Genomic DNA, 27,985 nt, shown 5'->3' with positions numbered 1-27,985 from the left:
TCAACAATAAATAAACTTGCAAAATTATTTTTAAAATAAGGTATGAGATAGAATCATTATACACGTCAAAGACCACAAGCTACGCACAAATTCTCACTGGATCCCGATTGTTTTTTAACATCGATGGTTATTCATAATGTGCAACTGATTCTATACCAGCCAATTCAATTGTTCAGCTACTTTGAAAAAAACTTACCCCACCCCAGGCCTATTGAGTCTTGATTCATCTTCGACTTTGATTCGTTATGTACAAAAGCCGCTAAAGCTCTTTCATCGAGTGCGCCATCATGACATGACTCAAGGAAGCTCGAACAAGCTATCCTATAATCCAATCGAGTTGAAGCGGATCGATAAGATCAATCTTTGAAAGACAAGATCTATCCTCATAGTATACCGACAACTTTGTCCTTGAATTAATCATTTTAATAAAGAGGGTGAAGAAAGTGGCCAAACAGACTCGCATTTCGAACAAATACCGCACACAATTACACTAGATAATTATTCCATAAAATATAATTTTTAATCATGATATAGTACTAAATTTGACAATACGAAACAATACAATAGGCAATAATCTTCCACACGGGGACTTAAAAGATGTGAGTTTACCTTACTCATCATAAGGTAACGAATCAATTACAGTAGATTCATTTAGAAATCAATCATATTTAGTTCATCAACTCATGGAATTTACACCTAAAATAGATATGACTGAGATACTTAAGATGGAACAACGAAGTGAAACTCTGAGGATTCGGAGAAAAAGAGAATGTTCCAGTATAAGAAGAAGAATTTACCAACACATGTATAGGACTATACGTCAGAGAAGGTACCTTTGCTTCTGGAGCTCAATGCATCATTTCACTACCCAAATTAATAACATCGTTGTGACCTGCATTATGTATAGAGATTGGTGAGGCTTATCAGTAATAGAAACCAGCAAGCAACACGTGATCAAATGACATTTTTGGAACAGTGCGCTAAACATAGGGCTCTTGCTATTTGTCATCGAGACGGCAATCTTAAAGTTTCCTTTCCATGTGAACGCCTTTTGAGATTGTGTCTTCTTTTTTTATAGTATGGATGTGCACTTGAAAATTGAAACGCTCCACCAAACTGAAATAATGCCACTATTCCAGATAGCCCCACCACCCATAAATGAAAAAGGCACTATACTAAATCAGACCTTGACAACTTATTGAATGTATCTCTGGCCCTGGCATTTCCACTCCATCATCATTAAGCAATGAAATCCCAGAAGACGTTATGTTGAAAGGGAATGCAAGAGGCGGAGATACTGGAGATTTTGCTAATTTTATGAACCTTTGACCTGAAAGACGGAAGAGAGAATCAGCCACTCCTTCATTCATCGATGTTAATCTACTCTACTCAAGAATCAGAAAGCTAAAGTCAGAAAAAAACTATAAGCTCTATATAGACACTCCAAACGTATCATTCTCAGAAGTTATGAACCACCACAATGATTATCAGTTCAAGTAGTGAACCAAAGATTAAGGATCAAATTCTATCTTCGGGAATAGACCAAGTTAGAAATATAAAAATTGAGAGCACAAATGAGTATGAGGTTACTTCAAACGGAGGCTTAGTAAGCACATATTCCCTAGAAAGAAAGATTTTCTCTATTACGCAGAATCCTAATTGTTGAGCAAAGTTATATCCTAATTGTTGAGCAAAGTTATCTCAACTCTAATAAATACTTGTATCAGATGACTAGGAAATGGTAATGGAAGCATTTGTCCTATAAGTACAAATCCAAATGGAGCTAGCAGATCTTTACCCGGAGTAGAGCATAAACCTGAAAAGATGAAATGGCCCTATTCAATGCAAGACGGGACCTATCATAAGACAATTAATAACTTTACTAAGTATCTTTGCTTCCAAATCTTTCGCTTTCTTCTCCAAAAGTTCCATGGGTAGGAAATAATTATACAAGTCACGCATTATGTACAGTTTAACTGATAAAGAGGAATCTTCCCATTACATATCCATGGGTTGTTATATGTATTACAAATAAATTCAGGTAAATTAGCTAACTTAGCCTAATTATCAGCTGCTGGCTTTTGGCCTAAGCTCGGAGTAACAATGTCCTAGATAATACAATGATATAAAGTTTATCAGAAAGACTGATTCTGACCACTATCCAATTGAGTCCGAAGATGAAAGGGCAACAAAATTGATCAAAAATTTCAAAAGGGCAACCAATTTGAGAATGAAACCAAAAGGACAACAATGCAGGGACCCACGTTCCTTTTCTTTGACGCCGTGAACGACGTTAAACTGATGAAGGCACATGACAGCTTGTGTTTAGACTACATAACAATCAAAACAAACATTGTGTTTAAACTAACAATACAATACAACCACCCAAACAAGATGTAAATTACAAGAATGAAACTGAAAAAAATGTAAAAATAACTAAAATATTAAAATAACTATATAAAGAAAGAAAAAGAAATATTAAAATAACTAAAGAATGAAAAATGTAAAAATAACTAAAGAATGAAAAATGTAAAAACAACTGAAATGTCAGCCGCCTTTTTTAAGGTAAGGCACAAGCCATCATGTCCCTTGCAAGGCACAAGCCGTCATGTACCTTACTTCTTCTGTTTAACGCCGTTCATGGTGTCAAAGGAAAGAAACGTGGGTCCCTGCATTGTGGCCCTTTTGGTTTCATTCTCAAATTGTTTGCCCTTTTGGAATTTTTGATCAATTATGTTGCCCTTTTGGCTCCGCACTCCCGTCCAATTGTACACCAATCAACTCCTTTCCCTTGCATAATCCTTCTGTAGTACTTCTCCAGACACCAAAAATCTTGAAGAGCATGTATCAGTAGAAGACCAACAAACGAAAATGTAATTACAGTATTTTCTTACTCTAGTTACTTTTATGGGTTACGACATAAGCAGATTGTTGACACTTCAGAACCAGAGGTGAGCACAAATGTGAGTTTCAAGTTTCCACACCACAAAAACACAATTTTCCTACACAGAAATCCAGCATCACAAATCCGGAGAAAAGAAGAAGATCTAACCTGATCTTGATTCGAATATAAGACGAATACTAACAGCATGAGCCCAGTGGATCCCTAAAGCAGCAACAAGATGAGAATCAACTTTTGTGGCAGCTTCGGAACTTTCACCTCTGCTTTGCTCTGAAGAGGAAGTTCTACATCATCTTTTGTGCAACAATACCTCATATTTCAACAAGTAATAGTCTCCCATGTCCCACAGACTGTTAACTAGAGAGAAGAAATAGAATGTAATTGTAAAGCTTTCTTATTCTGAGAACTCGGTGTAATTGCATAACCTACTTCCCTCCTGCGCTAGGGAAGTATATTTGGAGCATAGACAACATAACATGGACGCCCAGCATTGGGTCACCAAGAATAAGAATAGAAATGTAGCTGCCTTTGATACCATATTAAGAAAATACTCAAACAGCATAAGCTAGCTCATAAAGGTGATGATTACCCAAAGATTATATAAGGAGACAACAACTCATTTTCTCAATCAAGGAGAGATACTCTAACAGTGTCTAAAGTTTTATGGGCCGTATGAAGAAATACAAAGGGTAGAACCTGTTACTTATAGACTATAATTTCCCCAAGGATTCTAAGTTACCCTGTATTGCATATTTCATTGTTGAAACGATAGATTGGGCAGAGAAGATGGACAGATTTTGACTCAACCTATTGCAACACTACCAAGGAACATGGTAAAAGAAAATAATGTAGGTCAGTGAAGATACTTGTACAGTGGGAATATTTAGCTCCAGAGGAAGCAATATGGAAGATTGGAAGGTAAGGAGTCTATCGCGCAACAGCATGCTCGAGGTCGAGCATGATTCCGAAGACAGAAGAAATGTAGTGATCTGGGAGTAGACTTTCTAAAGGAAAATTAAATTTCAATTGGGAAGTTATGAGATGACACCATTTAGCTAAGAATATGATAACTTCATTTTAGACAGGCAGATAATAGTAGGGGTAACTTGGTGAGCTAGCAGAAGATCAATGGCTGAAATAAATCTAATTGAGGGCTCAGATTGTTCAGCTTATTCCATATAATGCGGACAAACAAGAGAGGAATCAGTTGTGGAATTTGGTAAATACCAAACCAGAAATTCACTATCTCCTATCTTTGTTCACCACTCTTCTCCTCTTTCTCTCATTCTCTTACTTCTTCTTTTACCGGGTTCTATGTGGTTGTTATTGGTGGAAGCTCAAGGATGGGTTATCAATATCTGTTTTTTCTAAACTCCAGTTTTTCCTTGAAATTTTGAGCTTTAAGACTATTGCAATCTAGTTTCATTAATCTAAACTAAAACAATTACCCATTAATTTCAGGGAAGAACGCACAAACAAACATGCCTTAGTGAAATGGAACCAAGCATATTATGATAGCAATGATCCTTTCCATTGTTCAAAATATATTTCTTCATTTTACAAAAAAAAAAAAAGAAGAAGCTTCCATCATTATTAATATTAGGAAAGGCTGATAGTACCCACAGTACCTTGGAAAGAATAGTAGGAATTTCCATCACGACTTTGAGATCTCACTTGATTGGTCACTACTACAGGAATTCGTGAAAATTCTGCAACTGATCTGAAAATGGTAAACAAACAGCATCAGATTAGACAAAACACTGATCACTAGCTTGGTACAGGGGAAGAAGAAAAGAGATACTTCCTAGGTACTCATTCAAAAAGACAATGTTCTTACTTAATAAATGATATATGCCAACCCAATGAGTGTTGTCTCTGAGGTCCTTGTACACCTTCGCTGGAAAGAGTGAAAAGTTCACGAGAATCACTATGGTGAAAAAGACAAAATGTGGAGAACAGTATTAACCATATTGAGTTTTCAGAAAACTATTAACCAATGTTGCACATAACATGAAATTACATCAATTGCAAAGAGTGGATTCTGAGTATTACGTGCCAAAGATCTGCTTTCGTGTGATCAAAGAAATTATAAAATATACCCCCATCAGAAGCAGGCTACCATGAATTCCAGAAACAGTAATGTATTGAGACCCAAAATTTCACATTGAGAATGGTTATATAAATTTGCATAGAATCCAATACCTCATAACACATTTTTCTTGTATATAGCTTAAGAGCACAAATCGAGAAGTACTCAGACAGCTAAAAATCAGCATGGATAAGCATAAATGTTATCTGGACTATCAAGATATTCACAATTTTTTCAAGTGGAAACCAGGTGAAGAGTTTATTACTCCAGCAGGACTCGAAAAGGAAATATATGTTGAACAATCACACAGAAAAAGTGGGAAAAAAAAGAAAGAAAAAAGATATTACCCTGAAAGAAGAGCAGCCATGCTGTCAATGATCAGCAATTTCACACCGTGTTGAAATAATGAAACTTTGATTTTCTGCAAACTGACAGACACACAGAAAATAATTCATAAAAACTAAAAACTTCCAATACTTACACAATTTGGACAAGTGTCAAAATGAAAGCTAGAATTTGATTGGAAGGAAATAAGAGGCTGTTATGGATAGCATTCAATGCCTGCCACAATTAAGGATGTGATGTTAAGCAAGGCTTTCAGAAGAAGGAAAACAAATGCATAGAGGGTGGAATGTGGGTACTTTAGCTCTTATGTGGGGTACTTGGAGGGAAAGGAATAGGAGAGCTTCTAAAGGAGCAGAAAATGGTTTTGCATAGATGAGGGATTGTCTTTTGTTTCTAGTTAACTTTTGGTGTGCCCATGTTCCTGTTAATATAGCTGATTATGTGTCATTATGAAGAACGATACTATTGCATTGATTTTCTGATTTTTTTATACTGGGATTTTCTAAACGTGTAAATGAATTATTACTTTATCAAAGAAGAGGCTGTTTTGAACAAAGTAAGATCAAACAGAAGGAAAAGAAATTATAATACAGGAACGAAATGAAATATATGCATTATGAACTTAAGGGAAAAAGAGAGAATAATAATACAGGAACTAAATGAAATATGTGCATTATGAACTTAATATACATTGGTTATCAGATGTTTGATTGGTTTTGTAAAATTGGAGACATATAGGCTTTAAAACAATATAATATATGACTTCCATTGGGTTTACTTTTTGATTCCAACCTTTTTTATTAACTTTTTCCAACATTATCTTAGATTGAATCCCTCACAGCATAAGCAAGAGATCTTACATTATTTGACTGCTGTATAAAATCGATGAACTATCTATTTATTGACAATACTCTCTCCTGCAGTATTGGATAATACTGAGTTTGTGGAACTGTTAATACGGGATGCCATATAGACTACTGAATACCCAACTATCCTATCTGACACATAATGTGGCGTCATAAGAAAACATAACGTTAAAAGCATGAAATGGGCTCTCAGCACTTCTATCTTTGATCAAACATATTTATCGTTCTATTTCAGAAAAAAATGCATCTTATTTTATTTTTTATTATCTTCCTACTTCAGAAAAAAAATCTCTGTATTGAAAAACTAATATCAACTCATATCATCCATTAAAAAATCATTTTTATTTCATTTTAAGAGTCATGCATCGCTCCACTTGTGGGATTACCACTGGGTAAGAGTTGAGTTATGCATTCACTGCCTCAATAAAACTATGTATGTTCATTCTACAGTGACATCCAGCAGCAGCTTCTTTCTTTGCTATTTTTGGTGGATATCTAGTTACATCCCTATATGATAAATTTATGAGAACATGGATTTTTAGTTTTACTAGTAAGGTATACACGGAAATGAACATCATTCACCAAACAAGTTATATTCCCATAAAGATGCTTTCTTCCCAACCATCTAATCAATTGTATTTTAAACTATGTAACTCCTTTGGACCTTTCATCCTAATCTTCAATTGAAGTGATTGAAATGCTAAGGCCAATCTTCAAAGAAGAAGAAGACGAACAAAAACATATTTCAATTCCATTAATTAACCCATATGCCTTCCAACATTATAGTCCAGAATCTAAATATTCGCGAATTCAGTACTGCGTCAAGACTCAGAATAACAGCACTTAGGTAAAGCTGCAACATACCTATCAGTAAATTCAGAAAGTGATGTTGGCCTTAGAACCAGGATCCTTCCAGCCATCTGCAACATCAAGGAGAACATCCTCACTAAGCTCTTCAATCAAATGCATTAAACAGAAAACACTAAAGGGTGCATGCATTAGCATCAAGATATGTCAAGGGTTTTACTATACTAACCGCTATGACATAGTTGACTTGCAAAACTAAGAAAATATCCAGCTCTTTAACTTTTTCCCCTTTACTCATCAGTTTATTTTTGAGACACAGTGAGTTAAGCCATCCAGATATACATGAACATGGAAGAAACATGTTTCTAGAGATCTTCAAACCACAAGGAAAAAAGTCAACTTAGAAATGGGCATGATTATCGGTGAACCAATTGTAGAAGATAAAGGAGAACTAGAACTTGAATCCTACCATGACCATTTCATAGCTCACTTTCAAAATGAAGTTACTCAAAGGGGAGAATAAATTAGTTGGGAAGGGGAATCCATTTGCAAGTAATTCATCATAGACTTGCTAAAAATATAAAATAGCTTTGAAACAACAACAAATATGTCTCAGTCCCAAACAAGTTGGTGTTGACCATAGTATAGAGTTAACAAGCAACCATGGATGAGTCAGCAATGTCTGTTAGAGTTAGTTAGGAATAAGAGAACTGTAATATAGCCTATAAATACAACACTTGTACACATGTGCTATGAATGACTATGATTGCTTAAGCAATGTAACTGTCTTCTTCCTTCTTCAATTCCACTTCTCTCTGTATCTACTTCTTCTTTTCCGCTTAGTTCATATAATCTTCAAGCTCCATTAATGGAGTTATCATGGTATCAGAGCCTCGAGGTATCTTAGGCTAGATAGGAAGTGTTTTTGTTCAAGTTTAAGTAAGTCTAAAGGCTTAGATTCGAAACTTCAATCAAATCACGAGTAAGCATTCAAACTAGAGATTGAGATTCAAAGCTGCAATCAATGATGAACACAGCTGAAGTCGTGTCTAGATCACTGGAAACTGACAATCTAACCTCGAACACAACACATGCAACTGTTGGAACAACCAGCTACATAGCTCCAACTATTGATCACAATCATCCGTTGTATCTCCAGTCTAATGACACTCTAGGTAGCTCCTAATCTCCCTCAACTTACTAGTTCAGAGAATTATGCAGTATGGAGTAGATCTATGCGTATTGGACTCTTAGGTAAAAGCAAACAAGGTTTTGTTGATGGTAGATTTCCTAAATCTCAGTTTGCACCTAAACTATTTGATTATTGGGAGAAATGCAATGTTGTAGTGTTGTCCTGGATAATGAATGTTGTTCGACCTGGTTTACTTAATAGTGTTGTATATGGTAGTGATGCTCATAAAGTGTGGTGTGATCTGAAGGAAAGGTTTGACAAAATTAATGGTGCACATGTGTTTCAACTTCATAAGGAGATTCACAGTCTCACTCACGGAACTATGTCAGTTACAGATTACTACACAACTCTTAGAGGTTTGTGGAATGAATTCGACTCTATTATGCCCTGCCCAGGGTGTTCGTGTGGTGAGTCCAAGAAGTTCAAAGAACATTGTGAGAACCAAAGGTTACTTGAGTTCCTAATGGGGCTGAATGAGTCTTACTTAGCTGCCAGAGGCCAAATTCTGATGCAGACTCCAACTCCCAATTTGAACAAAGCCATCATAGATCATAAAAGCCAAAGGAACTTTGCACATGCTGGTCATGACAGTACACTTCCCAGAATTGTTGAAAGCACTGCTTTATTTAGTCAAAAGGGAGGAGGTGGCACTAACCAGGGTGGTGGCAACTTTGGACATCAATCAGGAGGTGATGGGAATCTAGGAAGAGGACATTATGATAACTAGTATAAACCACAGAAGCCACTTCTTGTGTGTGAAGTCTCTGGTTACAGGGGACACACCAAGGAGCAATGCTTCAAGGTTAAAGGCTATCCTGTTGAATGTAGGGGTGGCAATTGGGCGGGTTGGGTCAAGTTTGGAGGGTTCATAATAGGTTAAGTAAACAATTGGGTCAGGACCCAACCCAACCCAACCCAAATTAGTTTGGGTCAAAATGGGTTAGGTAATGGTTTATATAATGGGTCAAGACCCAACCCAACTCAACTCAATTTTTACTAAGCTTAATTATTTTATTTGTTCTTTTAAACTATTTTATTACCTAATAAAATTATTTTTTTCTTTATTATAGCTCTATATAACATATCAAATTGACAAAAAAAAGTTTTAAAAAATATTTTAACAAAATTTCTCATGAGCCAATTTGGGTTATATATCAATCCAATTTTTATGGGTTGAAATAGGTTGAGCTAATGAATGGACGGATCAATAACAAATCCAAACTTAAACGGGTTGGGTTGGGTTGGGCGGGTTGGGTTTGATTTTGCCACCCCTAATTGGATGGAGGTCAAAGAAAAAGGGTGGAAACTTGGGCTCTTATGCTAATCAGGCTGAAGTTTTCATCACACAATGGAAATATTGCTACAAGCCTAACTCTCCAACTCCTGTAGCTTTCTTCACACAGGATCAATATCATCAGATCATGCAAATGTTGGCCAACGGAAGTGAAAGTGGAGGAGAGCATTCAACTAAGCCAGCTACTACAGGTAGTGTCTTATCTGCTTTAGTGTCCAAGTATGTTGATAAGGAGCGGATAGTTGATACTGGAGCCACTAATCATATGACATCTAAGCTTGATCTGTCAGATAGGTTCAAAACAGTGCCACAATCTGAGAGGAGACAGGTCCATTTACCTACTAGAAATGTAGTTTCAGTTTCACATGTTGGTTGTACCAAAGTTCTTGGTGATCAAATCATTGGAAATGTTCTGTGTACCTGACTTTAAGTGCAATCTCCTATCTATCTCACAGCTTACCAAAGAACTTCAGTGTATGGTAGCTTTTTTTCCTGACTTTCTTTGTTTTTCAGGATCTGTTCACTTTTCCAGGATCTCTCTGGTGGACAGGTCAAGGGGATTGGTAGAGAAGATCAAGGTCTTTACATCCTTAAGGAAGGTTTCAACAGTTTAGCTCCTGCTCATTTAGCAAGTAGTAGTGTTCATTCAATTGGTACTTCTGACTTAATCTCCTTATGGCATAGAAGAGTAGATCATGCCAATGTAGATATAATAAAGAAATCTTCCAGTATTGATGTTTTAGATACTGCAGTGAATTCTCTTTGTACTATCTGCCTAGTTGCTATACAGACTAAGCTTCCTTTCCCTATAAGCTCTCATACTTCAAATGCAGTGTTTGAGTTGGTTCATTGTGACATTTGGGGTCCCTACAGGATACCTACTCATAATGGAATGAAGTATTTTATGAATATTGTGGATGATTTTTCTAGGTTGACTTGGGTATTCCTTATAGCATCTAAATCAGATACAAAAGTAGTCCTGAGACATTTCTTTACACAGGTTCAAAATTTGTTTTCAACAAGTGTTAAGACATTGAGAACTGATAATGGGAGTGAGTTTTTTTAGTATTGCTTTTCAATCAATGTTGTCTACCCTTGGTATATTTCATCAAAGTACCTGTGTTTATACACCACAACAGAATGGTGTTGCTGAAAGAAAGCACGGAACTTTCTTAGAAATGGCCAGAGCACTTAGGTTCCAAGCCTCTGTCCCTTTGAGGTTTTGGGGTGGATGTGTCACCACTGTTGTATATCTTCTCAACAAGCTTCCATCTAAACTCCTTTACTACAAAACTGCCTTTGAGATGCTTTATTTGCATCCTCCTTCTCTTTCTCATATTAAGATCTTTGGATGTTTGTTTTATGCTGCATGTCCCAAAGTTCTTGACAAATTCTCTCCTAGAGTTGTTCCTGCTGTTATGATGGGCTATTCCACCTCCCAGAAAGGATACATTCTATATGACCTCCACTCCAAATCTATGTTTGTTAACAGACATGCTGTGTTTAAGGAGGATTTCTTTCCTTTAAAAGATATGCAGACTTCCTCAGATCCTATCTTTCCAGTCTTAACCATAATATTTCCTGAACATACATCTTATTTTATTCCTCTTTATGTTCCTTCTGTGGTAGCTGAGGTACCTCCTTCTAGTCCTCCAGCTCCTCCAGCTTCTACTGAGGATTCTCTTAGCTCCCTTGGTGCTTCTGCTATGTCTCAGCCAGCTATCCTTGTTGTCCTTCCCAGGAAGTCCTCTAGAGCAAGTACACCCCCTTCATGGCTTCAGGACTTTGTCACTATACCCAAAAGTAACACCTGTTCCTTTCCTTTGTCTGATAACTTGTCCTATGATCATTTATCTCCATCTTATAGTCCCAGTGTGGTTTCCTACTCAGCTATCAGTGAACCCTCCTCAAACCAAGATGCTGCTCTTGATCCTCAGTGAGTTCATGCTATGGAATTAGAGATTACTGCCTTAGAAGATGACAATACTTTGAGCTTGGTGGATTTGCCTCCTGGTAAGAAACCTTTTGGGTGCAAGTGGGTTTACAAAGTGAAATATAAGTCCACAGGAGAGGTGGAGAGATTGAAAGCTAGGTTAGTTGCTAAGGGCTTCAGTCAACAAGAGGGTCTGGATTATGGTGAGACATTTAGCCCTGTTGCAAAAATGGTTAAAGTGAGATCCATTGTGGCCCTTGCTGCCTCCAGGAGGTGGTTCATTCACCAAATGGATGTCCACAATGTTTTTCTTAATAGGGATCTCCTAGAGGAGGTGTATATGTCCATTCCTGCTGGGTTTGCTAGACAGAGGGAGAGTAGTACTAAGGTCTGCAAACTTCACAAATCATTGTATAGACTCAAACAGGCTCCTAGACAGTGGAACTTGAAGTTAACTAAGTCCTTGGTCCAATTGGGATTTCACCGTTGTCACTATGACTACCCATTGTTTACTAGACAAGATGGAAGTGATATACTTATTGTATTGGTCTATGTGAATGATTTACTGATCACTGGTAGCAACTCAAGTATTATAGATGCTACTAGAAAAGATCTACAGAAACTATTCAAAATGAAGGATCTAGGTGAACTCAAGTTCTTCTTAGGGATTGAGTATGCTAGTTCCAACAAAGGGATTCATATGTCTCAGAGGAAGTATGCCCTGGAATTGATAGCTGAATATGGACTAGAGGGAACTAAACCTGCAGGAACTCCACTTGAACAGAACCAAAAATTAACCTCCGTGAAGTATGATGAGTGCATTCCACATGAAAGAAAATTTGAAGATCACATTTTGCAGGACCCTGGGAGGTACCAAAGATTAGTGGGAAGACTTCTCTACCTCACTATGACTAGACCTGATCTAGCCTTCCCAGTCTAGGTCCTGAGTCAATACATGCACTGCCCTAAGGAATCTCACATGGAAGCAGCACTTAGGGTGGTTAGATACCTAAAAGAAGCTCCAGGTCTTGGACTGTTGATGCCACCTGAAGACACAAGTAAACTTCTTGCCTACTGTGACTCAAATTAGGGAGCTTGTCTAGAAACAAGGAAATCTGTTACTGGGTATCTAGTTAAGTTTGGTGGAGCACTGACCTCTTGGAAATCAAAAACACAAGAAACAGTGTACAGAAGCTCAGCAGAAGCTGAGTTCAGAAGTATGGCCAACTGTGCAGCTGAGATCACTGGGCTAGTAGGTCTGTTTGAAGGACTTGGGGTTCATATTGAGTTGCCAGTAAAAATGAGTCACAAGGCTGCAATTCAAATTGCTGTAAATCCTATCTTTCATGAAAGGACTCAACACATAGACATAGACTGTCACTTTGTGAGAGAGAATCTACCAAGGAATGCTGAAGATTGAATTCACACACGCTGAGGATCAACTAGCTGACCTGCTTACAAAAAGTCATGGTAAAGCTCAACACCAACTGTTGTTGAGTAATCTTGGAGTCATGGATCTGTTCAAACCATGAGCTTGAGGGGCAGTGTTGACCATAGTGTAGAGTTAATAAGCTACCATGGTTAGATGAGTCAGCAAAGTCTATTAGGAATAAGAGAACTGTAATGTAGCCTATAAATACAGCACTTGTACACATGTGCTATGAATGACTATGAGTGCTTAAACAATGCAACTGCCTTCTTCCTTCTTCAATATACATTTTGTTTCTCTCTGTATCTACTTCTTCTTTTCCACTTTGTTCATATAATCTTCAAGCTCCATTAATGGAGTTATCAGTTGGGGTTGATGAATCCTCGTAATATAAACTTCATTGAAAATTGATTTAAAAACTTCACTTTCTTGTTCAATGTTGTTGTTCCAGAGTACTTAGTCATAGGTACAGCAGGTGGTCCCTCTGAATTTAAGAAATTATGAAAGAAAGCACTAGACAATATGTTGCATACCTCCTGTGCCATCCCTTCGGTCTGAAATACTTCTGGGAAGCTATTAAATCCTATTTCAATCATCCTGGGAAGACACTTCAGAAATAGAAAGGTCACTATTTCCATTAAACATAGCAACCTTAGTACCAAAAGCCTGAAAGTTACCTCCGTGAACTAAATTTAGATTCTGTATCGATATAAATTACAGAACCATCTAAGCCACCATAACTCGACGGAAGAGAAGCTAATAATGAAAGCTTCAAGCAGAACTGCAATTTAAGACAGAATAAGCTCAATAAAAAATATACCAAAGGCAAAAGAAGCAGTTTAAAAGCAAGGAAACACATAGCACTATTATGGAAAGATATACTAGTTGATGATTAAAAATATGAAAAAACTCCAATACATACACTTGCAATGACAACAAATAGAACTGAAGAAACTCCAAGCAATCCAAAGTTCCAATCAGCCACCAAATACGAAAAGAAGTCCAGAAAACAAATTTTCTTTCAAGTTAGAAGCAGATAATCATGCCTGGGTTTTACCAATGCCTGCTGGACCCACTAACTCTGTCACAACACCAAAAGGAATTCCACCACACAGAGCATTGTCTAGCCCTTTTAGAGATGTTGGAAGATGGCCAGCCATGTTCTCATTTTGACCACGCTGTTCCAACAATGACAGTGCCTGAAGTCACAGAAAAGCAGGGGGGGGGGGGGGAGAAGGGGAGAAGTGAACTTGCATCTCTTCTTGAAGAAATCAACAACATATTCTACCTTTATACACCTACCGTTTGGTATGGAGGGCATGTAATTTCACTAATGTGTGCCACTGCTGATGTTACTACAGATAAATCCACATCTAGCAATTCCATCAACTCAAATTCTGTCAATGAGAATACGTCCTGAGACAAAAAAACAAACATAAATTAATGGAGACACATTAAAAGCAATGTGTCAGCGAGTAAACAAGATTCAAACAGGATATAAAATTGATCCCCTCACTTCTGACTTCTGTTGTGATATAGAAGCTGTTAAGAAGATCAGGTGGTTACTGAAAAGTTAGTTAGAAGCAGTGACAAGCAGGGGTAGATTAGTCATTTACTGATTGTTAGTTATAACTAACTATCCAATAGTTAGTTAGATACAAAGTCAATTACTAACTAATCACTGCTATATATACAGCAGCTAGGCTATTGTAATCTATAGTTTTTCAATGTTGATTCAATGAGAGTTCATCAATGTGCTTCTTCTTCTTCTTTCATCTTGTAGTTTTCTCACTTGCGATCATGGTATAAGAGCTTTCACCGTGATTACTGTGAGAGGTGATCTGCTTTAGAATCAAAGAATCAAGGTCTGATTCAGATTCGTCCAGTTTTAGGATTGATCTGATTACTGTGAGAGGTGATCTGCTTTAGAATCAAAGAATCAAGGTCTGATTCAGATTCGTCCAGTTTTAGGATTGATCTGCAGTTCATAGCTCCATTGAAGCTGGCATCTGCAGTCAACATTTGCTTCCGCGACAAATTTCTAAAGGAACTCGGTATTTTCAGAAATTGAAGAAATGGCAGGTGAAAATGCAGCAGCACTGGATCCATCTCAGAATCTCAACAATGGCCAACGAACTGGTACACCTATCTCTTCAAATAGCAATTCCATACAAGGACAAGGTATTGACTATAATCATCCCCTATTTCTTAGCCCTACTGAGGTAATTGAAATTAGAATTATCTCATTTCAACTGCTTGGTATTGAGAACTACAACTTATAGAGTCGATCAATTAAACTAGCGTTGTTAGGAAGGAACAAGTTAGTGCTAGTTGATGGAACATGCAGGAAGGAAATGTATGGTGAAGAACTGTGGGGGCAATGGGAAAGGGTGAATGCCATTGTTTTATCCTAGTTAATGAATTCAGTTTCAAAGAGTTTACTTAGTGGAATTGCATTTGCTTCTAGTGCTTTGAGTGTGTGGACTGATTTGCAAGAGAGGTTTGACAGAGTAGATGGATCAAGGACCTATAATTTACACAAAGATATTGTTGCTTTAAAGCAGGGTACTTCCTCTGTTTCTGTGTAGTATACTAGACTCAAAACCTTATGGGATGAGTTTGAGGTGTTGGTGCCTTCTCCCTGTTGTAACTGTGAAAAATCCAAAGGGTTTGTAGCTCACATGAATAGACAAAAGTTATATCAGTTCCTAATGGGACTAAATGAATCCTATCATCAAGCAAGGAGTCAGATCCTCATGTTAGATCCACTACCAACTATCAATCAGGCATATGCCATGACAGTGGGAGATGAGAGTCAAAAATATGTTGTTACAAGTACCAATAATTTGGGACTTAACTCTACTAGCTTAGAGTCTGCTGCTATGTACTCTAAGGTTGGTAGTAGTTCAGGTGTAAGCCAGAGGTTGAAAAATTCACTCTTAATCTGTGATTTCTTTAAGTGTAAAGGTCACAGCAAAGAATTCTGCTACAAGGTTGTAGGATATCCACCTGACTTCAAGTCCAAGAGAAAGGTGCAAAGTGCAAATACTGCTTATGTTGACACTAATGGTTACTCTGGCCAAACTCAACAACCAGTTCAAGCTCATTTCTCCTATGGTTTGAACACAAATGTGAGTGATGCCTATGCACCAGTGTGGGGAAGGAAGCCTAATCATCAACACAGCACTAATGGAGTTCCAGCTGAAGTTCCTACACTCCCTAAACCTTCAAACAGTTACTTCAGGGTTGTATCTTCACAAAAGATCAATATGAGCACATTCTCAAAATGATAAATCAAAAACCAGGAGCTACTACATCTGATTGCAATATGGTAAATGTTGCAGGTAAAGCCTTATTTGTTACTAAAAATAGTGAAGTATGAATTGTAGATACAGGTGCAACAAACCATATGGTCTCTAATTTGGATATGCTGAAAAAATGTTCTGTGTCAAAGCTTGATGTTCCTAAGGATGTATTTTTACCAAATGGTGTACTCTCAAGTGACTCATATAGGTTCTTGTAGTTTATCAGCTAGAAGTGCCATTACCAATGTGTTTCATATACCTGACTTCAAGTATAATCTAATGTTTGTCAGCAAAATAACAAAGGAATTAGGATGCTCAGTCTCCTTCTTCCCTGACTTTTGTGTTTTCCAAGAGCTCTACATTGAGAAGGTGAAGGAAGTTGGTAAAGAAAAAGGAGGTTTGTATTTTCTGTGGGGACAATTAACTCAAAGGAATGCCAGTGATGTTAAGGAATCTGCATTTGCTGTTGATAAGGTCCATTCAGAGGTCAAGGAGTCAGATATGGAGTTATGGCATCAAAGACTTGGACATGTGTCCTTAGTAGTACTTTGCTAAGATGTTTGCTATGAATAAACAAAGTATGTGTAAAGTGTCTAAGTGCTTAGTTTGTCCCTATGCAAAGCAAAAAAGACCTGTTTTTCCTTCCAGTAGTATCAAAAGTAGTAGTTGTTTTGACTTGATACATGTTGATCTTTGGGGACCCTATAATACACCTACTTTTGATGGCAACAAGTACTTTCTTACAATGGTTGATGACTTTTCAAGAATGACCTGGTTATTTTTGCTTAAACAAAAGTCAGATGTTTGTGTCTCTTCAAATATTTCTACAGTATGTTAAGAATCAGTTTGGCAAAACAGTCCAGGTTCTAAGATCTGACAATGGTACAGAATTTGTTAATTCAATTTGTGACAGTATGTTTAAAGAATTGAGCATTATTCGTCAAAGGTCTTGTCCTTATACCCCTCAGCAAAATGGAGTTGCTGAGAAGAAACACAGACATCTGCTAGAGGTGACAAGAGCATTAAGGTTTCAAGCTAAAATCCCTATAAAATTTAGGGGACATTGTGTCCTAGCTGCAGCTTATCTAATTAACAGGTTACCTAGCAGTGTGATTGAGTATAAAACTCCTTATGAAAGGCTATATGGCATCAAACCAGTGTTATCTCATTTAAGGAAACTTGGATGTTTGTCCTTTGCAAAGAACCTCACTGAAATGATAAACTAATGCCAAGATCAAGGTCAGCAGTCCACATGGGGTATTCTGAAGTACATAAAGGATATATTTTATTTGATCTGGCAAACAGGTCCTTCTTTACAAGCAGAGATGCCATTTTCAGGGAGGACATATTTCCATGTGCCAAGGTTGATAGTTCTGACAAGCAGCAGATGTTTGTAGATACACTGCAGGGGTCAGGTCTGGATGTTCAAGATTTCACTCAGTTGGATCCTATGTCACTCAGAGGTACTGATCAGGATGTCATATCAGAGGGTGTAGATACATGTTGTGAGCAAGCTAATGTGGAGCATACTGATGTGGATCTTAACCTCTCTGAGGTACTTGAGCTCACAAGTATACCTGCTGATGCAGTTGTCCTTGAAGAATCAGATCTCACTCATCTTACACCTGTAGAGGTTCCAACTGTCACTAGAAGATCTACAAGACCTAAACAGACTCCTCCTTGGCTGAAAGACTTTGTTTCCTTGAATATAACCAAAAACGTGCAGTATCCCTTGTCTATGTAAGCTATTCTCATTTCTACCCTTCCTATCAGTGCTATATTGCAGCTACTTCCACTGTGAAAGAACCTACTAGTTATTCAGAAGCCATCCAAGATCAAAGATGGGTTGATGCTATGCAAGCTGAGATTCAGGCTTTAGAAAGCAATAAGACCTGGGAGATTACTAACTTACCACCAGGAAAGAGGCGCATTGGCTGCAGATGGATTTATAAAGTTAAGTACAAATCCACAGGAGAAATAGAAAGGTTCAAAGCCAGACTAGTTGCGAAGGGATATAGCCAGCAAGAAGGGATTGATTACAAAGAGAATTTTTCTCCAGTTGTGAAGATGGTCACAGTGAGGTCTATCTTGTCTCTTGCAGCTTCCAGGAAGTGGCATATCCATCAAATGAATGTCTTCAATGCATTCCTACAAGGAGATCTAGAAGATGAAATCTATATGCACCTTCCTCAGGGGTTTGTCAGTCAAGGAGAGAAGATGTGTAGACTGACAAAGTCCCTATAAGGACTCAAGCAAGCCCCAAGACGATGGAACCATAAACTTACTGAGGCTCTTATTTCTCTTAAGTTCACGCAGAGTCAATATGATTACTCCTGGTTCATCAGCAAATCAGAAGGAGGAATTGTAATTATATTTGTGTATGTAGATGACATGTTGATAACTGGCAGCAGCCTGAAGTTGATAGAAGAGACAAAGAAGGCTTTACAATAGGGTTTCAAGATGAAAGACATAGGGGAGCTCAAATACTTTCTGGGAATTGAATTTACAAGATCAACAGAAGGAATACTAATGCATCAGAGGAAGTATGCTCTTGAACTTATAATAGAGGTTGGTATGACAGCAGCTAAGCCTGCAAGGACACCTATAGATGTGAATGTCAAACTAACATCAAAGCAGTATGATGAAGATGTGAATAAGAAGCAAGAAGCATCAGATGACCCCTTGGTAGATCAAACAGTGTATCAAAAACTGATAGGCAAGCTTTTGTACCTCAACATGACAAGACCAGACATATCTTTTAGTACTCAGACATTGAGTCAGTGCCTACATCAGCCAAAAAAGTCTCACATGGATGCTGCACTAAAAGTAGTCAGGTACTTAAAGAGGCAACCTGGACAAGGCATACTACTGTCTAGTTGCTCAGATAATAAAGTCACTGCATTTTGTGATGCAGATTAGGCTTTTTGTCCACTCACCAGGAAGTCGTTATAGGCTACATGATCAAGATTGGGAAGTCTGTGGTATCATGGAAAACCAAGAAGCAGACCACAGTATCAAGGAGCTCAGCTGAGGCTGAGTATAGGAGCCTGGCCTCTACTGTGTCAAAGTTAAGTGTGATTGCTTGGAATGTTGAAAGAAGTAGAGGCTGAAGTCAAGTTGCCAGTTCAAGTGTATAGTGATAGTAGGGCTGCCATTCAGATTGCAGCAAACCCAGTATACCATGAAAGGACAAAGCATATAGAAATAGACTGTCACTTCATTAGAGAAAGGTTACAACAGGGCTTGATCAAAGTGGACTACCTTCCAACACAGGAACAACCTGCAGATGTCTTGACCAAAGGATTGTCTAGAGTACAACATGAACACCTTCTATCCAAGCTAGGAATTTTGAATATTTTTGCACCTCCCAGCTTGAAAGGGAGTGTTGTGATATAGAAGCTGTTAAGAAGATCAGTTGGTTACTGAGAAGTTAGTTAGAAGCAAAGTGACAAGCAAGGGTAGATTAGTCATTTACTGATTGTTAGTTATAACTAACTATCCAATAGTTAGTTAGATACAAAGTCAGTTACTAACTAATCACTACTATATATACAGCAGCTAGGCTATGGTAATATGTAGTTTCTCAATGTTGATTCAATGAGAGTTCATCAATCTGCTTCTTCTTCTTCTCTCAGCTTGTAGTTTTCTCACTTACGATCAACTTCTCTATTCCAAGTGGGCTCTTTGCTGAACTTAAACCGGTATGAGGGAAAAGTAGACACATATGCACACTTGAAAGAGGAAAGCAATAATCAGTAATCTATCTGAAGATTTATTTACTGCATTCACCCATGATCAATGTTTCTCCTCACCCTACTCTGTGTTTATTGATATATATAAACAAAACTTTGCAGGAAAACAAAAAAAGGAAAGGTGCTCAGTAAATAAACTTGTTAGAATGTATGCTTCCACCAGGACAGTTGGGATTGGGTCCCTTGTCAGAAATTAGTGCAGAAACTTAAAGAACAGAAAGATAAGAGACACAAGATTTTTACGTGGAAACTCCTTGTTCAAGGGAGAAAAACCACGACCTGTCCCACAAGATTTCAGCTCAAAACTTCACTAGAACAGCTGAGCCAAATATTCACATTACAAGCTATTGTAATCTAAAATTTGTACTCACAATCCCTCTCCTCTCCTCTCCTTGTAACAACTCTGTAACAGATTTGAAGCAATAACTCTACTGCTTCCTAAATCACTAACCTCCTAGATGATTTAGAGTTCAGGTGGTCTCCATAACTAACTCTAGTCACTTCGACAAAATGAACAAAAGAAATAGAAACAAAAACTGATTTAACTTCCTTTACAGATTAGGAGTAGACCTTACAAGATTAAGACCAACAAATTACAACTCTAAAACAAAAACAAGACATTGATAACTCTATCAGATCCTTGGTCTTTTTTAAGAGCAAATTTCAGATACTTGAGAGCATAAGCTTCAATGGATATTTCCTTTTCAGTGATTCCAAACAGCTAAATGAGAATGGGTTGTAAAGAATATATATATTAATAATATACAATGTGTTGGACGATTTGTATTGGTTAGACAACTGGCCTTTTGCAAAGGGACTCGGCCGCGTACACACAAAGCTGCAAACTTTGCAGGATCTGTTTTGTACTATTTGTCTACTGTCGTTATCAGCAAAGTGTCCTCAAAGAGACCAGGTCCTCTATCTGTTCCTTGAATTTGTCAAATCATCAAAACCACTACACTGAGCATTATCAATTTCCCCCTTTTTGATGATGGCAAACTCCTTTATAACATTCCCCCTTTACAACCTGAGAACAGAATCAGAAGCAGATCTCTTTCACCAAAAAGTCAATGTTCCCCCTTTCACCACTATCCCAGTTTCCAATTTTTCCCCTTTCACCATTTTCCCCCCTTTTCACCAAGCTTACAATATTCCCCCTTTTGACATCATTAAAAAGGAAAACAGTAAACTAAAATTTGAGCATGCACTATTATACAAAAGTCAGAGTCACTAAGGGCAACACAAGCACAAGTCAATAAGCAATGAATTAGGAGATTAACGGGAGAATAGAAATATTCATTCATCACAATTAAAGGACAATATTCCAAACATTACAAACTAACTGAAAAGTAAACCATTGTGATTAGTTCAAAAAGGGACATGACAGTAGAGAATGACACTAGGTGGATGGGGGGTTTTGGGTGAGGGATTTGAGGAGAAGAAACATCTGATCGGCATGACTTTCATGATGCAGAAGCAGTTTGTCTTTGAGAGTGACGACTGGTGCTGCAAGGCTAGCATTTTCCTCTTTGAGTGCTTGCAATTCAGAAGAACCTGCTCCCTCTGATTGTGATGTAGCTAGTTGTGCTTTAAGCCTCGCAATCTCAGCATCTTTAGCACTTAAGAGTGTTGTCATATCTTCCAACTCATGCTTCAATTGTTCCTGCTCGAACAACAACTCGGACATCTTGCTTACTTGCCCAGTTTGTCCCTCAACACACTCACACTCAACCAAGGTGTTCATTGAGAATGTTTGCTTAACAGTTCCTCTTACACCAGCACCAAGAGAAACCTTAAAATAGTTGAACACTTTAGTGAGGAAATATCCATACCTCATTCTATGCTTATCATCCTTGGCAGAGATAATCTTATGCATATGCTCCAAAATAATGGATGGTAAATTGATGAAGTCAAACTTGCTCAAGGCTTCCATGATAAACAAATCAGAGGCAGAAGCCACTGTTCTTTTCTCTGATCTTGGAAGCATTACCTTGTTCACAAATTCGAAATACAGTTGATATACTCCCTTGAGAAACTTCTTGGGAATACCCGTTGTATTTAATTTTTGGATTTCCCACAAACTTGAACAAATTTCTTAGAACACCCCATCCCTAAAACAGATCTGATCCCTTCAGTTTTTACATTGAATTTTCTACCAAGCACGAATTCATCCAAACAAACATCTTCTCCTCCAACATTTGTGTATAAACACCCATCATCTCTGAACTCAATATTATAATAGAAGTCACGAACCTGTTGTTCATGCAGCACAAGAACATGATCTCTAAACAAATGCGACCAATCTTGAACCTCCACAGCGTCGGCCAAATCACACATTCCTGGTTTATCCAGGATATCAATGTCAAATGTCCTTCCATTTAGAACCTTTTAAGTTTTTAGAATTTCAACTCTTTCTTCTTTGGACAATTCCTTCTCAATCTTCATTTTCTTACTGCTTGAACCTGGTCCCTTTTCAGGTTCAGGATCATATGCGGCAAACAATTCATCTGTATCTCTTTCTCCAGACTGCTCAAGAGATATCTCCCTCTTTCTTTTGGTTTGTTTCTTTTCTTCCTTCACCTTCTCAGCTTTTATTTTCCTCTTCCTGCTTGCGGCATTTTTGCAGAACTTTTCCTTGTCCTGGGCTTTGTGACCCTTTTACCTTTAGAATTAATCTTCTTTGACCTTCTTTCAACCCTTTCCTCACCCTTATCTGACACAGTTTCATCATCGTCTTCTCCTTTAGACACTTCAACGATTTCATCTTCCTCAGGTATGAACAGACTCATCAACTTGTTTCAATCTTCTTCTCTTTCTCCCAGTAGTTTTCTCTTTGCTTACTTTCATGACATCACTCATCAATTTTTGTGAAGAACTTCTTGTATTGGGTGAGATTTTGGTTTCAAGCCTACAAATCCACTACTTTCTCCTTACCTTTACCTGAAATTGGCACCATTCTTCTTTCCAAGACAAGGTCATATTGAACTCAGCATCTTCATCATCCGGAGTTTTTACAAATGATGGAGCAGTTTTAGGAGTTTTATTCACTCTAGGGGATAGTTCCTCACAAAGAGAAGGATTAGCATTACCTGGTTCTTCTTCTGAAAAAGAAGGTACAATTTTGTTCTGCATGGTTGCAAGACTTTCTACAACCAAATTTTCAACTACCAACTCTTCACTCATAGCAAAAATGTTTGATTTTGTTCCTTTTATTTCTAGAAGATCTCTTCAAAATGTTGCTCTATAATCTCATTCGAAGACATATCCGGTAGAGACAATGATAACTCAGTTTCAAAGAAGGATTTGGGTTGAATAGACTCATCTGGTGACAGGTTTTGGGGTACATTCAAGTCCAGAGCAGAGGAAATGATAGGAAACTCTTGTTCATTAGCTTGAATAGAGGAATCAAGAACAGGGTTCTCTGACACTTCATCCGCAGAAGGGTTTAAAGGTAGAGCAGAAGATGATGGAATGTCAAAGGTTTCGGGAAATGCAGTAGGATCAATATCTTAAAGGACCTTGAGCATATCCTGAGTGGTAGAACTTGGGTTAGACATCTTAGAGACAGAAGACAAAGATGAAGAAATACAGTTTTTGTGAGAAAGGAGTGAATTTCTTAGGACAAGTTAGGGTTTGATTTGAAGAAGAAAAGGTTATATAAACGAAAAGAAAATAGTGTATCAGGTCCCTTCGAAAGAGTCACAACGTTTGAGTTTTAATTAATAGGACAACGGTCAGAAGACAGATAACTGACACGTGGCAATCCCAATGGTTCACATAGTCAGTTAATAAGCAATGTAAGATGAAGTCTTTTACTTTCCATGTACTTTCAAAGATTAGAGATACCTGCATCCTGATCATAGTCAAGCAGAGTTGCAAGCGAATGAAACACCTTCTCCTTGAAGTGCCTTTGAGTGAGATGAAGTCTTTTACTTTCCATGTACTTTGTTCATATCTTCAACATAAAGCAAATATTGGCTTACGCTTCACTCACTTCCTTGCAACACAAGTTAATTGTTAAGCTTCAGAACCCATTTCAAACGGAGTTCCCAGTAATCAGATAATGGCATAATCAAGGAATTTTTGGTCCAGTGTGGCCAAATATCCTTTCTCATACTACCCTTATGTGCAGAGTTAGGACCAGGTCCTCTGCTCTGTTTTTCCTTTTGTTTAAGGTAGTTTGAGAAATTTTCTTGAGAGCTCCTCTAGGTAGAACACTCCTTCAGATAGTCATTCCTTCCACAATGGAGACACAAAAGATTATCAGATACAGAGACATATTTGTTGTGAGGATTGGAAGGAAGACTGATGTTCAAGCATCCTAATCCTCTTCCACCATTATGCTCTTGACTTGTCATATTTTCAAGCATTTTTGATGAAGCAGTCTATTTCAAAGATTTTCTCAGCTCTTCTTTTGCCTGAATGAGATCTCCATCTAGTTGAGTGTTTCTTTCAAGAGCCATGGCTAACTTAACATTAGCTTCCTTCATCTTATCTCCAAGTTCCAACTGCAGATTATCAGCTTCACCTTTTCCCTTTAAGCATTTCTTGTTGAATTTTTGAAGCTCATGATTGAGCTCTGCATTATCAGCCATTAGCACCATAATCTGCTCCTCCAGATCAGATAGCTTCAGTTCAGCTTCATTTAACTTCTCCTCAAGCTCAGCCTCTTTATTCTTAACTTCACTATTGCAGCTTTTACTGCTCTTGTTCAGCTTTTTGAATTCAATATCAAGCTCTACATTATCAGCTACTAAGACTATTATCTACTTTTCCAGATCATAAATCTTCATCTCAGCCACTTTTAACTTTTCTTCAAGCTCAGCTTGTACACTTCTGGCTTCATTTTTGCAATTTTCACTACTTTTGTTCAAATTCTTGAGCTTTAGATCAAGTTCAACATTGTTGCTAATCAGGACCATAACTTGCTCTTCCAAATCAGTGATTTGAGATACTAGAGCGAGTTTTTCATCTTGAAAAATATTAATAGTGTTATTCATCATTTGTCAACTCAGTGACTGAGTCAATCAATACTGCTGCTAAGCTTCTTAATTTTTTAGCAGAGTAGATGTGCAAATTTTGTCTAAGATCAGCAAGAGTTACTTCTGTTTCAACATCAGCATCACCTTCTTCATCATCTGACTGCGCCATGAATGCAAATAGTGAATCAAAGATTTCTTCATCATTTTTTAAGGCCACCATGGAGGCATCTTCTGGATGAGTAGACTCCTCAGAGTCGCTTAAGGAGTTTCCCTATACAGCAAGAGCCCTTTTTATGACATAATCAGCTTCAGCCTTCCTTCCCTTCTTATCAGGTACCAGGTCCCTTCTTTTTTCAGCTCCATTTTTGATATATTCTTTGTATTCTACCTTGTGCATTGGACAATCTTTGATGAAGTGCCCTAATTTGCCACATTTGTGACACAGATCTGTGGCATTTGCAGGTCGACTGGAGTTACCTTTTTTGACGAACCCTCAGTGCTTTCTTACAATCTTATGAGATCTCTTAGTCAAATATGCCATATCTTCATCCTCAGCTGAGAGTTCGCTTGAAGCAACTTTAAGAGCAAGAGTCTTCTCCTGCTTTGTCTCCTTCTTCAGACCATCTTGAGCTTGATTTAGTTCATGTGTTTGTAGACTCCCAATCAAGGCATCCATTGTAAGAACCTTCAGGTCATTTGCTTCAGTTATTGCATCCACTTTGCTAGCCCATTACTTGGGAAGAATCCTCAGAATCTTCCTGACCTGTTTGCTAGGATGAACAGGTTCACCAAGACTTCGAAGCTCATTGGTGAAGGAAGAGAACCTGGTGTGCATATCATAGATAGACTCTCCTTCTTTCATTGTGAAATTTTCATATTGAGTGGTTAGAATATCCACTTTTGATTCTTTCACTTGCTCATTTCCTTCATGGGCAGTCCTCAAACAATCCCAGATTTCTTTTGCAGACTCACACGCAAAAATTCTGTTGTATTCTTCAGCACCAATGTCATATTCCAGCAGTTTCTTAGCCTTATAATTTTTCTCAATCTTCTTCCTGTCAGCGTCAATATACTGCCTATGAGTTTTAGGAACGATCCTAGTAACCTCTCTTTTTTTCTCTTCAACTGTGGGAACATAGGGACCATCAAGAACAATGTCCCAAAGTTCGCTGTCCTCAACCATGAGAAAGTCATGCAAACGAGTTTTCCACCAGTTGTAGATTCGACCATTGAATTGAGGAGGTCTGGTTGACGACTGACCTTCTTCCAAATTTAGTGGAGCAGCCATTCTTATAGGAACTTTTCTTGGTGTTAACCAGATAGAGAAAACCTGCTCTGATATCAATTGCTAGAATGTATACTTCCACTAGAACAGTTGAGACTGGGTCCCTTATCAGAAATTAGTACAGAAACTTAAAGAACAGAAAGATAAGAGACACAATTTATACGTGGAAACTCCTTACTCAAGGGAGAAAAACCACGACCTGTCCCATAGAATTTCAACTCAAAACTTCACTAGAACAACTGAGCCAAAGATTCAGATTACAAGCTATTGTAATATAGGAATTATACTCATAATCCATCTCCTCTCCTTGTAACAACTATGTTACAGATTTGAAGCAATAACTATATTGCTTCCTAAATCACTAACCTCCTAGATGATTTAGAGTTCAGGTGGTATTCATAACTAACTCTAGTCAGTTCGACAAAATGAACAAAAGAAATAGAAACAAGAACTTATCTAACTTCCTTTACAGATTAGGAGTAGACCTTACAAGATTAAGACCAAGAAATTACAACTCTAAAACAAAAACAAGACACTGATAACTCTATCATATCCTTGGTCTTTTTCAAGAGCAAATTTCAGATACTTGAGAGTATGAGCTTCAATGGATATTTCCTTTTTAGTGATTCCAAAAAGCCAAATGAGAATGGGTTGTAAAGAATGTATATATCAATGATATACAATGCGTTGGACGATTTGTATTGGTTAGACAACTGGCCTTCTGCGCAAGGACTCGGCCACGTACACACAGAGCTGCAGACTTGGCAAGATCTGTTTTATACTATTTGTCTGTTGTCGTTATCAGCAAAGTGTCCTCAAAGGGACCAGGTCCACTACATGTTCTCTGAATTTGTCAAATCATCAAAACCACTACACTGAGCATTATCAAAACTCTTCCCCTGTTTCATATCATCGCACGCACTCAGCATAGACAATTCCACATGTGCTTTGGATAACTTCTCAGTGCTTGTCAGGGCATTGGAGAGATTCATAAGGATTTCTTTTGGTTTAGCATAAAAAAACTAGGAAAGCATTTTCTTGTTTAATAGCTATTAATTCCCTTAAGACTTAAGAGTGCATAAAATGTTTTCCACTTGACATCTTTAACACCTCAACTACCAATGAACAAACATCATCTGTAGTTTTTCACTTCAATTACGTCTACCTATTGTGAATACCATTTTCCTGCACCTTCATCTAATACAGTATTCCCACTTCCCATATTTCACTACTTATTTCCATAACAACCCCCACATTCCCCCTCAATTTTATAATCTTATGAATTTCACTAAACACCACAACGTTGCATTTCCATCTTTTCTTCATAGTGATTTCAAGTGAAACATAAATTCTAGTTGTTTCTTCTTTTTCGTTTATTTTTTTTATTAATTGTTCATCAACAAGTGTTTATAGACTTTCTACATTTAAAATTATCAATCAATCTTTAAACATAATTGCCCTTCAGATTGAAATCAAAATTAGGGCTGGAACTGTACATTTCCTACATAAATTTGAAAAAACTAAGAACTAAAACAGACTCAGATAATGGAAATGCTAAAGATTGAAGAATTCAGAATTGTGTAATACATTTGCATTAGGTAAAAAGAAACAAATGGGGAGAAAACGGATTTAAAAAACCTTGGCAGTAATAAGGTTACGAGCAGCAAAAATGTTGGCTATGGACTTGGGAAGACCCATTTCGCTGAGGAGCTTGTTTGCCATCTACCAGCAAAAAATATCCTCTTTCCCTCCACGGTTATTTGCCATTGCTGTAACGCTATGCTTTTTCCATTTTACTTCTCTA

At 37.6% G+C, this 27,985-nt stretch overlaps 1 protein-coding gene across 7 annotated transcripts; it reads right to left on the bottom strand.

Moving 5' to 3' along the window:
• LOC129903979 (DNA repair protein RAD51 homolog 2) lies at positions 1-27,985 on the bottom strand. 7 transcript variants are annotated; one of them, XM_055979511.1, is made up of 13 exons: positions 27,820-27,984; positions 14,160-14,273; positions 13,904-14,056; positions 13,535-13,638; positions 13,391-13,454; positions 7,067-7,122; positions 5,339-5,419; positions 4,740-4,829; positions 4,531-4,622; positions 3,053-3,172; positions 1,187-1,330; positions 834-892; positions 1-321 (listed from the first exon to the last, which is right to left on the bottom strand). In XM_055979511.1, exons 1-12 carry the CDS (start codon positions 27,901-27,903, stop codon positions 849-851), a joined length of 1,146 nt encoding a protein of 381 aa, XP_055835486.1. In that variant the 5' UTR covers positions 27,904-27,984; the 3' UTR covers positions 1-321; positions 834-848. The 7 variants fall into 7 exon arrangements, with proteins under 7 accessions (XP_055835486.1, XP_055835485.1, XP_055835487.1 ...); XM_055979510.1 differs by lacking the exon at positions 1-321 and having other exon boundaries at positions 577-892; XM_055979512.1 differs by lacking the exon at positions 1-321 and having other exon boundaries at positions 577-892; positions 13,904-14,035.

The sequence above is a fragment of the Solanum dulcamara genome, chromosome 9 (assembly GCF_947179165.1).
Source record: "Solanum dulcamara chromosome 9, daSolDulc1.2, whole genome shotgun sequence".
Taxonomy (NCBI): Eukaryota; Viridiplantae; Streptophyta; class Magnoliopsida; order Solanales; family Solanaceae; genus Solanum; species Solanum dulcamara.
This window is presented reverse-complemented; position numbering and strand designations above follow the sequence as displayed.

What these genes read in the sequence shown, in the direction of transcription:
- LOC129903979 (XM_055979511.1), bottom strand. Translation starts at nt 27,903, where the DNA reads ATGGCAAACAAGCTCCTCAGCGAAATGGGTCTTCCCAAGTCCATAGCC. An exon ending in CCGAAGGGATGGCACAGGAG is followed by an intron (nt 7,123 to 13,390) that starts GTATGCAACATA and finishes TTGATGTTGCAG; the next exon opens with ATGGCTGGAAGGATCCTGGT. An exon ending in TATATTCGAATCAAGATCAG is followed by an intron (nt 1,331 to 3,052) that starts GTTAGATCTTCT and finishes TCCGTCTTTCAG; the next exon opens with GTCAAAGGTTCATAAAATTA.